At 35.7% G+C, this 13,207-nt stretch overlaps 1 protein-coding gene across 2 annotated transcripts; it reads right to left on the reverse strand.

Moving 5' to 3' along the window:
- Positions 1-1,477: 1,477 nt before the first annotated feature.
- On the reverse strand, positions 1,478-13,100 carry LOC101740075 (drebrin-like protein B). 2 transcript variants are annotated; one of them, XM_038013810.2, is made up of 10 exons: positions 12,881-13,100; positions 12,409-12,580; positions 11,090-11,327; positions 10,704-10,801; positions 10,100-10,179; positions 8,469-8,627; positions 6,835-7,418; positions 5,961-6,059; positions 5,363-5,547; positions 1,478-5,190 (listed from the first exon to the last, which is right to left on the reverse strand). In XM_038013810.2, exons 1-9 carry the CDS (start codon positions 12,961-12,963, stop codon positions 5,396-5,398), a joined length of 1,665 nt encoding a protein of 554 aa, XP_037869738.1. In that variant the 5' UTR covers positions 12,964-13,100; the 3' UTR covers positions 1,478-5,190; positions 5,363-5,395. The 2 variants fall into 2 exon arrangements, with proteins under 2 accessions (XP_037869738.1, XP_004932992.1); XM_004932935.5 differs by having other exon boundaries at positions 1,478-5,547.
- Between the last annotated feature and the right edge of the window lie 107 nt (positions 13,101-13,207).

A 13,207-nucleotide genomic window follows, 5' to 3' on the forward strand; every position in this document is an offset into this window, starting at 1 on the left:
CGAAATCTAAAGCAACGAAATGAGCCTGTTGTATAAATACTGTGGCTAGGGTAGTGTAGAGGGGGAGGGTGATGGGAGAGATGTGCTCCGCGCTAAACGCTTCACTTTCCCCCCTTTGCCTTTTCATGAGGTCTGTCTCATGCGAGGTTTGGATGCTGGTTGTTGAGCGACAGGAGGTTTTAGTCGGTTCGACTCCGACATGCCCCGCCGTCCATCCCCAGTCAAGGGTGGAAGTCCGGCGATTTCACCCTGACAAAAAAAACGGGTAGTGTATAATGAAAAAAAAAAGAAACAAACTAGCGGCGCTGATAAGAACTACGCCCGCGCGTTACAGCGAGTAAATCCGCTCCTTACACAGTAATGCTCCCTTGTAGGTTAACTTTTGTATTTATCCATTTTCTATATGAGGCCGTCAGCGCAAAAGTGTCTTAAGCTTACCATAGTTCGCTTGGAGATAATGAGATTTGAATTTACTTTTACACAGCTTTGTAGGCAAAAACAATAACGCGCAAAAATAATATTTACAAAACCATCGGTTATCTACGTGTGAAACTATAGGTAGGCCGGTTTTGCATCAAAATTTATTCATGTTTTAAATAAATTGCAGTATAATATAAGCACGAATATGAAAATTGCGTACTAGGCCACTTCTGCACTGACGGCCTCATTTATATAAAAGAAAAATACTATTCCTAGACTACTTTATTAATTTATGTATAGCTACTTTAGTGTAGTTTAGTTGCCCATGCGATGGACCGACCAAGTTAAGTCGGCAGTTGAGTGTTGAGAAGTTAAGTGTATCAGGCTCATCACAAACCGCGAGAAGTGGCGATTACTCATGAGGCCCATAGCTGCCCACAGTAATGATACCGAAAGACGATCACGACCGATCTGACAAGAGTGATACGACAAATAATACTTTTAGTCTGTGACGAATTTTACCTGAATCCAATCTGAAGTCGTCGTGGCCTAAAAGACAAGATGTCCGGTGCATTCGTATCTAGCGATGCAACGGTGTTCGAATCCCAGGCTGGTGTACCAATTTTTCTAATGAAATACGTACTCAAAAAATGTTCACGATTGACTTCCACGTTGAAGGAATAACATCGTGTAATAAAAATCAAACCCGCAAAATTATAATTTTCGTAATTACTGGTGGCAGGACCTCTTGTGAGTCCGCACGGGTTGGTACCACCACCCTGTCTATTTCCGCCGTGAAGCAGTAACGCGTTTCGGTTTGGAGAGTGGGGCAGCAGATGTAGCTATACTTGAGACCTTAGAACTTATATCTCAAAGTGGGTGGCGCATTTACGTCGTAGATATCTATGGGCTTAAGTAAGGTAGGCCGTGAGCTCGTCCACCCATCTAAGCAATCAATAAATAAAAACTAGAATGTATTTTTCCCATTATTTCTAAAAATAAGATGTAAGGCGCGTGAAAGAGCACTTAAGAGTGCTCTGGACCAATAAAACAACTATTACGGACTATAGGACTTGTTTATTTTCATAATCGGATACAATATGTAAACCCATAATACAATGGAGCACCATACAAAAGTTCTACTGCAATTGTAGAGGTACACATTCCTGGTCACACTAAACTTCTGTAACTTTATGAGCTATCGGCAACAGATTGTTTATACCTAGTTTCGAGTACAAAAGTATACAAATAACATCATTCTTGCTCGTTTATATTTGTTTGAACGTATATTCAAGTGATTATTCTTAAACATCTAAATTGGGGCAAATTCAGACATCGCCTTGAGTACATATTGTAAGTGCTAAAATATCTCCATAGTGGAGAATTGAGACTGTGTAATACTTACTAAAATTATAGCATACTTTAAGAAAGGTTCAATTTGTGACCATTTTTACATTACTTAAAATGAATAAAAATTCACAGTTTATTGTTTATTAGTGTAAATAGTAAAATTGATTAATGAATTGGCACTATTAAGACACTATTTTGTAGAGTTACAATCACCCACCAATATTCACATTCTTCTCTTATGTACTAATCTAATTTCTAATCGATCAATTTTTATTTAGGTGTACATACTGTTAGGTTTTTATGAATGAGGCATTTAGGGTCATACATAGCACACGATATTTTTAGCATCATCGATTGACTATTCTATAAGAAACAGACACAGTGTAAAATGCAAGGTGCCGAATGAATAGGATACGTCTATATCACTCGGTTGGTTTTTTTTGGGAATTTACAAAATTTTGTGAAATTCCTTGATAATCATCATGGATTTAAAGTTCATTCAAATATCACTATGAATTCTGATGATGTCAAATTTTCCGTCGGTGTCACAAAACTATTTCGTCAAATCCATTTGCCATTCGTATCTCATCTTTCTTTCGTCTTTATTTGATAGTACCTATTACAAGCCCCCTATACTGATAAGAACAGATAAACTTTTTATAAAGTGTTCGGACCATCAAAGTAATGAACTTTTGTTCGTTTGTTTAAGTATGTTTGTCATCTATGCATTCTAAAACCATTCATATGATTCTGATGAAACTTGATACAGGTATTGTTGGCACTGCAGAGAAAGTTTCTGTCATACAACGCGAGTAGTTTCCAGAAACCTATGTTTTTCGCACAGTTAGAGAATTCTGTCTTTAAGGGAGCACAAATGGGCTTCACTAATCCTTAATAAAAATTTACAAAAAGTCCACATTATTATTTTCGAACTTTTTTAAATAGAATCGACATCTCTAATGGCAAAATTATCGTATGCTCTAAATACGTCAAATTATTGTAAAAATACAATCATTTTGGTCGTGCCGTAAGTACGTTATTTGAAATATGAAACTTGATTTGTTCCCTTAATTTATTAAAAGGGCTTTTCTAGACATCGATTCTTGTTAGACTATCGTCCGAAATTTTGCCGTAGGCGCTAATTAGGTTAATAGAGATAATATCAGGTAGCAAATTACGTATTCTTATCGTTATTTGCAAACTTACAAAAACAGACTATTACCACAATACCGGAAACTACAGTTTTGTTAAATGTTATATTGACAATTTAGTTATTAATATTTTAAAATAGCGTTACAAGAAAAACTAGAAAACATCATTATAAGGCGTATCTGTCTGGCGTATTTCTGTAATATTACATTGAATATTTCCCAGCATTCTCTAATACTGTTACGACAATATCACCAAGTCCGAAATTATTATTCTTTAATAATTATTTAATATATGGCGCTACGTACATACACAAGTAAAATCGACATAAAAACAATCAGAACAAATGTATAAACGTAAACTAATATAATTAGCTACATATTGCTTCATATTTCATAATAATTCTAAGTACCTAAATCTAAAAAAGCGAATAATAAAGCCGATGATTACAAAAATAAAGCATAATAAATGTAGATTCGGAATTAAAATGGAAAATTAGTATTGTTTTAACTTAATACATGACACTTCATAATATATATTGAGAGAGACGTTAATATGCAGATAACGGTAGGAAATACTCCTGTAAATAATGCGATTTTCAAAAGTGTTCATAAATTCACTTAAATTTATTTACCATCGCTTAAATAAATTAATAAATGTATTTATGCATATTCAAATTCCGACCGACATATGAAACATAAAAAAACATGCATCATACTCTTTAGTATGCTAATTAGTCACTATTCATAATTCTTCCGATACATATTCCAAGCTTATAAATAAGTTCACATTATACTGAAGCATGGAAGCATTACTGTATCACCTAACTATAAACAATGAATAAAATATCGCTTAAACATTGGTAAGGTCCATTCCTATAAATCTTATCATATAGGACAGACATAAAATGACAATATTATATGTGAGCTTAGTTACAATTTCACTTAAAGAAAAATAACACATTATTAAATGTATTCATATAGAAATGATCAAACTCACAAAACTGATTGAAATATTTTTGCATAAATATTACATTTTCAATTTTAAGTTCAAGTGTGCAAAAAATATGTGCATTTACATAAATCAAAATCGACAATAATCTAATTTTCACATTGCACTACTAGTGAGATCTACTAGAGTTAAAACTAAAGAAATGCACAATAATTCAGTCCAATGCATTCCAATGTTACATATTTCGGCCATTTTTTATTTTAGTTTTTTCAATTTTGTTATATTTAGTTATGAAAATATTCATACATTTAATTCTTAATTACTTTTATGCTGGTCAAATTAAATCAAAATTTCGAATATTTTGTTGACAAAAATAAATCTAGAATTGAAAGTTCCAAAATGTTAATTAATTAAATAATTAACGCAATATTCTGTGGTAAGATAACTCAAATAAAAATTATTGACATAGCATTTGTCATTATTAATTTTTACCACTCAAATATTGTTATTTAATTAATTTTCAAGTGCCCATCCCTTATCTGAACTATTTAGTTAATTCCACACAAAAGAGGAGGGCAACTTACATCTCGTATCATAATTGTTTAATTATTTCCATAATGTGCTTTCCATTTCATACCAATTAAAGCAGTCTTTATTTAAGAATCATATAAGCCGTTTACAATGTTTTACAAATATCAGTTTTTTTTTTTAATATTGAAGGGAAAATCATCGCAATCATTGTGATAAGGCACATTCAATCTAATTTAGTAGTTAGAATGTACTGACGGAGATTAAAAATAATATCAACTAAACTGATAACTTTTAATCCTAGGGTTCCATCGGTCGTCCCATTGTGGAGCAATAAAAATTTAAAAATCGTTCGAAGCATTTTAATCAATCAAATCTTGTTCAACCGCAAGTTGACAAGGTCACAAATTTATCGATATTTTTCCCTTGAAATATAACCGACGTTATGATCGTAGAAACATTTGTCTCGTTATTGTATTCGGCATTGAACTTTAAACTGTTTTACTATGTTACGACATCGATAATAAACTGTATTGTTTATATAATGCCTAACAAATGCCTTTAAAACATTTCCGTACATATTGTAGAAAAATGTAAGCGAATAAAATACTGTCTGAATACTAGCATTGAGTCGTGTGTTGAATTTTAACAGGAACGATACCGCAAAGTAACCACAGTTGATCGTTGATTTTAACCTCACGAGACCGCGTGATGCACAGCGTGTTTGATCTCAGCCCACAGTTTCTCGGCGGATCTTCTCAGTGGATCACGTTTCCGATCCGGTGGTAGATTCTGTGAAGCATTGCTCTTGCTAGGGCCAGTGTTGGCAACACTCCCGGTTCGATGAATCCAGAATAATCCCTCGAGGTAACAAGAATAGGTAGGGAAAAAAAAACGTGACTAATCCGCTTTGTTTTTTCATATGTATGGGAGCGTTTAATACATTCTGTCTGAGGTGACTTACCACCGGTAGGCGGGGGGTTGGGGGGTGGGGGGTCTAGCGGGGGTGCGCCGGCAGCAGCTCCACGTAGTTGGCGGGGAACAGGCCGAACTCCCCCCGCGGCCCGAGCCCCTGCCACCAGCCCGCGTCTATCTGCTCGATGTGCGAGATGATGTCCCCCGGGTCGAACGTTATCTCAGACTCGTCCGCTGTTATGTGTATAAAAGTTTTTTTTTACTATTATTTATTTATTTTAATTCAGCTGCTAGGAGGTACTGTTAGAGAGCATCTCCATAAATGCCGCAAATATGACGTTTATATCTTAGGTAAAACTATGATAAAACAATTCAATTATAATATCGGCTTTCTTCGTTGTAATTTAATGTAAGTAAATGATAAAAAACAAGTCAGTTATAATTTCATTATATTATACTTTTTTGTTTACATATTTAGAGAGATAGATCTAATAAATTTCATAGAACGCAGACTGTGTTTTTTTTTTAGTTATTGCGTTTGTAGGCAGACGAGCGCACGGCTCATCTGATGGTGAGTGGTTACCATCGCCCATGGACTTCAACAATGCTAGGGGCAGGGCCAAACCGCTGCTTACAAGTAAACTCACCAGCTTGATAATCGTACAGCGCCCTAGCGGTCAGTCCAGGATCTTCATTGAGATCTTCGTATATTGTACCCTCTTCTTCTAAACCCTCAGGAGATGCATCTGCAGATAATTCAAGAATCTCTTTACCTAACAATCTGAATTACTAATCACTTGCATACCACAAAACAATAAGACAATTTAATACATAAAACGAATCTAAATCTTTAGGCATCACTGAATAAGGTCGAATTTCGATAATCTAGCGAACATTGACTATTAGAAAAGCTAACAATCTGAATTACTAACCACTTGCATACCACAAAACAAAGACAATTTAATACAAAAAACGAATCTAAATCTTTAAGCATCAGTGAATAAGGTCGAATTTCTAAACTGGTGGTAGAACTTCTTGTGAGTCCGCGCGGGTAGGTACCACCACTCTCCCTATTTCTGCCGTGAAGCAGTAATGCGTTTCGGTTTGAAGGGTGGGGCAACTGTTGTAACTATACTTGAGACTTTAGAACTTATATCTCAAGGTGGGTGGCGCATTTACGTTGTAGATGTCTATGGGCTCCAGTAACCACTTAATATCAGGTGGGCTGTGAGCTCGTCCACCCATCCAAGCAATAAAAAAAAAACATTTGGGAGTTTTATAAAATACTAGCGACCCGCCCTCGCTTCGCTTCGGAAACATTAAAACACACATGAAACCAAAAAAAAAATTAAAAAAAATTAAAAAAAAATTAAAAAAAGTAGCCTATGTTCATCAGGGACAATGTCGGCTTCTAATGGAAAAAGAATTTTTCAAATCGGTCCAGTAGTTTCGGAGCCTATTCGAAACAAACAAACAAACAAATCTTTCCTCTTTATAATATTAGTATAGACCAGTCCTTACCTTCGTTTAAGGTACCGTTGGCTTCTTTTTTGTAATTAACATTCTCTATGACTGTGTTCTGTCGGCTGAGCTCCTTGCCGGTGTCTTCGGCCGCACTACTCTTACTGTAGGGCGACCGTTTGATCGTGCTGAACTTATTGTCGCTGTCGTCATCGTCGTTTTCGTTCGAACTGGAGTACGCTGCGTCGAACATGTCGTTTTCCAGAATGTTCTGCTTTATCATCGGCTCGCTTTGCTTCGACGAGTCCGTTCCGATGTCCCGGTAGCTGTCGTCACGTTTGCATTCCGCGTACGTGACGTCACCGAACGAGGCCGGCTCGACGTCAGTGCTGGGACTCAAGTCCGACGGGTCGATGATCGGCTCGTACTGAATCTGGGAAGGACTCTCTAGGCTCATCTTGATCTTGTCGATGTTCTTCAGGGGACTCGTTTCGGGCTGCACCCCTACTTCCGGAATGTTCGTGTCCAATTTCGTAGGGGCTTTGACCGGCGAAACCGGTTGGGGTGATTGACCTCGCGTGAACGTGTTGATGCGTTGCGCGATCACTGAACTACGTACGGGCTTTTCTGGGATCGAATTCGATCTGAAATGTTTTTTTTTTTCAATTAATTTTGTATTATGCACCAAAGCTTTTGTCAAATCGTTTATAGTGTCCACCAATAGTTAATCACTTAGTTGTTGTCTAGATAGATAATGAGATTAATGATTGCATCTTCTCTGCATTTATCTCTATGACGAGATTAGTTTATAGTTTATTACAATTTAACAAAAACATCCAACACTTTTCGCTTGATTCATGATCATAAAAATTATTCGTCTATGATTGAAAAATTATATTATTTTCACTCGGTCACGTTTTAATTCTGGAAATTTCAATTTTAAACGGTGCAAGCGAAAATAACCTCTAATGTTGACATTGCCTTAATCTATACCTCTATATCTATACTAATATATAAATCTACAGTGGTTTTTACGGATGTTCCATTAAAACTACCGAACCATGAAGCCGATTTGACTTGAAACTTGGTATCCATGTAGAAAATACATGTACTTAATGGATAGGCTAATATTTATATGAGTGTTGGACTCCCTAATAATAATGACAATAAATAATAATGTTAATTTTAAATGCCCAGTGAAGCGGGCGAGTACCTACGGCTAGTATACGTATATTATCTAACGAGCAGCCCGCTCCGGCACCGCTCGGGTCTTTAACAAAAATTTCAACGATATTTGACGTTGTTTTATTTTTAAAAATAAAAGAACACTTATTGCGGCATAACTATAATAGTTAAAACATATGCTGTCGGGACACTTTTTGTAATTAATAATGTGTTCTACAAAGTCGTAGTACATTATTTTATTCTATTATCAATAGTTTTCGCAGGGCACGCGATGTAAAGAATATTTTAGGTAATTTTTTTACACCTTGGGTTACATTATTTGAGTTTTAGTAAGGATCTCTAATTTTTTTCAAAAAAGATTATAGCCTATGTCACTCGGGAATAGTGTAGCTTCCAAACAGTGAAAGAATTTTTCAAATCGGTTCAGTAGTTTCGGAGGCTATTCAATACAAAAAAACAAATCTTTCCTCTTTATAATATTAGTATAGATGTTACTGTATAGTAGTGACCTTGAGGTGTTGATCTGTCCTTGAGCCAAGTTCTGTTGGAAGAGTGCTCGTGCAGCAGCGGTGGAGGAGCCGATCAGCTGTCTCGCTTCCGCAGACCGTTGCCGCCGGAGCGCCTCGCTCGCACTCACCCCGGTAGGACTCACAGTTTCCACTGGACTTCTGCTTAACAACAAGCCAGAACGCGCATGAGTGACTAGGCCACTACCAGAGACTGCGTGATGTCTGTTTTCTCAGCTACCACTATTAACTTTTTTTAAGGGATTTTATGACCTGGTAACTAAGACCTTTAAGTTATGTCTTATTTTAATTTATATTCTTATTTTTATGAAAAATGATAATGTGGAGCGAAATGAAATAAGATGATATGGGATGAAATATAATATAATCTCAGTAAAATGGTGGTCATTTACTGAGATTTTTTCAGTGGATTTTTGGAGGATCCCGAGAAGTTACGTCCAGCGGCTTTGTTTCATTTTCCCACACTTGTGCACTTTCACAGATATTAAACAGTTAATAAGCCACCGTTATTACACATTTAAACTAAAAGAAACGTTATAGACAAAATAAAACAAATTACACAACTTCACTCCTCGCATTCCCGCCAAAAGGTCTCACTATTTACTATGCAGGTTCAACCATACGTAATATGAAGTCTGTTCACAAATGTTTCTTAGAACTAGTTAGTGACCGATAAACTCAGTTAAATAAGGCGGGTAAGAATTGCATTTATAATCTCTCGCTCTTCAGCAAGCCTAATAAAAAAAAAACTACGATTTAAATACCTTTCAAAAATAACCAATGGCCTCTTAATTTTTCAGCCCCTCACTTATAGTAGCAGTACGCTATCGTATTTAACTATCAAAGTTAATGACGTCGAACTGTCTGTGGTAATCTCTACAGTACTCGCCGATAAGCTTTACTATCTTTGAAAAAAGACAATCGGTTAATTTCGGTTTTGTAGAGCGTTATCTCTGTCGCACCAATCACTACTATCCGGTTTCTATTAGCACCGTAAACTAACGCTCTTGAACAACGACTGACAGACGTCATATAGGTAGTGTGCGACAGAGATGACGATCTATGAATACGAAGTCGAAGTGCAATATTTATCGACGGGTACTGTACATCAGATGTACAGAAACGTTTGTCCATTGACATTGATAAACAAAAAATACATTAAGGTCATATCATTCTTCTGCCCTTCTCCAGTCACCTGTCGTCGGCGCAACATGTTTTCTCCTTCCATAATCATCTATCATATACCATTTCTTCACTCACTCCCCACTTACACATATCGTCTTCCACGCAATCCATCAATTTCTTCTTAGGTCTACCTCTTCCTCTATATCCTTCCACATTCATAGTTAACACGCTCTTACCAACCTCATTTTCATTTCATCTCATCACATGTCCATACCATCCCAAACGCGCACTTCTCAGCTTATCTGTCACAGGTGCCACTTTCAGACTTCCTCTAACATATTCATTCCGTGTTCTATCCATTCTCGTTACTCCACACATCCATCGCAACATTCGCATCTGCTGAATGCAATCGCCTTTCATCCGCCATTTTAGTGGTCCAACAAGCTGATCCATACTTTAAGGTCTGCGTGCAATTTTTCGAAACTTACTTGTCGTGTTCGGCTTTCGCTCTTTTCTGTGCTTCTAACTCGTCTCTTCTTCTGACCATTTCCTCGGCTTTTCTTTTATCCTGTTAAATTAATAAATATAATATTCAAGGCCAAAATCATGTGATAATTGAAGGTAAGGAACCGCTTTCGAAAACAAAAAAAGGTATTCGTTCTAGTTTCCAGGTGAGCCCTTAAATACAACTGAGAGTACGAACCCAACGTGGGTGGCGAAATTCGCATTGTGTTGTCAATGAGCTCCAATAACCTCTAACACTAAGTGGGCCCTGAGCTCCTCCGCGAAATAAATAATTCTCTCTCTCTCTCTCTCTCTCTCCCACTCGATCAGCCTACTGACGTCCAAGGGAAGTCTTCCATCCAAAGAAATAATAAAAATGGAAAAGATAAAGCCATGTCTCGGATACATTATTTGATCTCCCTCACACCCCATTGTACAAACTGAATCTTTAAAAAGGTATTTTTTGGAACGCGTCGTAGTTCACTTGGACATTCAGCAAGGGTTCAATTCAGTATATTGTTACACATATCAATTAAGACTTTTCTTTTTTTATAAAATGACAAGAAAGTACTTAAATAGTGAACAAACCTCCTCTTTCCTTTTCTTTTCTGCTTCTATTCTTTTCTTCTCTTCAATTTCTTCTTTCTGCCAAAACTGGTCTCTCTCTTTTGAATTGATTTCTTTTACTAGAAAAAACAAAATTTGATTAAAATAAATGTAGTTTACCATATTTTTTTAAATCAATTGTAATCCAGTATCAGTACGAGCTGTAAACAATATAACCAACTTTGGTCAAGATTTTTGATTAAATCCTGTCTTATCACTAAACAGTAATTTATTACAGCATCAAGAAATCTTATGAAAGCTAAACAAAGCCATTGCCATAAACAGGTGGTATAAATTACTGTTGATAAACTTTATACGTGAAAATATGGAATTATCTTATTGATATTTCTGGTCTTTTATACCCTTACCCGGATTAACTTTCTGATATGCAGTCCCAACTGGTCCACTTGGCGGTAATTCCTCGGGTCTACTCGACTTGAAATTAAATGCTGAACCAGCTTTGGCCAGTTTGTCTAGGATTATCTTTTCGTCTAAGTCATCTTCGGTTCTTGCGTGCATGGTCAAGTGGAAACCGGTGAAGAAATTAGCCACATGTTTAATGTGGTTTGCACAGGTTCCTTTCCTAACAGTTGGTGCACCTTCACCCTTGAACATGAACATGCAAAACTATTAGATAACTAACAAGATTTACACAATTAAATGATTTTCATAGAGTTTTTGAAGTTGTCGTGGCCTAAAGTATAAGTCTTCCGGTGCATTCGTGTTAAGCGATGCACCGGTGTTCGAATCCCAGGCGGGTACCAATTTTTTTAATGAAACACATACTTAACAAATGTTCAAAATTGACTTCCACAGTGAAGGAATAACATCGTGTAATAGAAATAAAACCTGCAAAATTATAATTTGCTTAATTACTGGTGGTAGGCAGCCATTTTAACTATACTGAGACCTTAAAACTCATATCTCAAGGTGGGTGGCCGCATGTACGTTGTAGATGTCTACGAGATTCAGTAACCACTTAACACCAGATGGGCTGTGAGCTTGATCACCAATCTATGCAATAAAAATAAAATAAAAACAATTTATCAAGATCGACCATTCACCTTTTTAGGTATAAGGTAGGTTGGTATAAGATTAGGTAGATAAAAAAGGAAAAAATATGTTAATATAAAGTTATATTAACATGTTTTTTCCCTGTATATCACACTATTACATTATATTTACGTAATATATACATTTAATTTTATTTTTCAAATATCCTGCAGTTTGAATGCAAGCAACAACCCCACTCTTACTGAATTTATAAAAAAGAGGATTCTAGCAATTGTTTTAATTGTATCTCTTTGCTGGAAAATATTAAATTCCAGTATCCTTATTTTCATGCCTTTTTCCCAATTTTGGCCATTTTTAAAGCCTACTTTTCCTAAGTTTTCCTTCTGACTATCTCTAAATGTATTTTGTAAATAATTGAGGCCTTCCAAATTCAATGCATAACCTTAAAATATATTTTGGTGAAAGCTCAAATATCATTGAAGTCATAATAAAATTCTAGAACTATCTTTCTTCTAACTTCTAGGAATTCTATAACAGATTTTGAAACTGAACCTCGTTTATTCTAAATAATATTTAAGATAATATATATGTATACAGAATATTTTAAATAATATGAGAATAAACATATTGACAAAGTACTTTATCTAATGTCTTATCTATGGGAAAGTTATACCTGCCAGTTGATAAGCACATATTTAGATATGCTTCCATTTGGTACATCCACTTTTAAGAATGCATATTGTATTTTCCCACTATTCAAGTCATCAATCAACTCAGTCAAGCCTCCATCTCCTTTGCTGACGAACTTGAGATCATTTGTGAGCCCTTCATAACCATACAAGGCCCTGGAATTAAATATAAAAATGAGGTTTCTTATGTTAAAGTTTTGATTCTTGAAACCTCCATATACAATACAAAAAACCTAAACTATACAAGTTTATTAGACTGCAAATGATTATTTTAAAATAATTTACTCCAGTGACTAGTAGTACAGTTAGTTACACAGTCAGAAGACAATCTACACTGTGAGTTCATAAATGGTCATGGTAATTAATGTTCGAAATTCGCTCCTTAAATCGTATGAGCGTATGTTTTAACTTCCTCACCAATTAGGACGAGACCACATTCATTTTATGTACACTTACCAGTTCGTTTCGGTTTTTTCGTCTAATACATCTCTCCACGCACTGATTAAAGCTTCTTTATGTTTATCTAGGTTTATAGCCATTTTACATTATTTCCAAAAGCATCGAAATATATTTTACTTCAAAAATGCCTATTTCAACAATTATAAATTCCGTGCCTTTCGTATCTGGCCTGACTCACAAAACTGCTGAAATGTCATTGACATTTAAATTTTGACATAATTTGACAATACACTGACATTATTTTTATTGACCAGACGATTGACACTAAGGAATTGGTGGGTCAGCAGTTTAAAAAAAACACCGAACTAAATTAACTTGAATTGT

The sequence above is a fragment of the Bombyx mori genome, chromosome 11, assembly GCF_030269925.1.
Source record: "Bombyx mori chromosome 11, ASM3026992v2".
NCBI classification, from domain to species: Eukaryota; Metazoa; Arthropoda; class Insecta; order Lepidoptera; family Bombycidae; genus Bombyx; species Bombyx mori.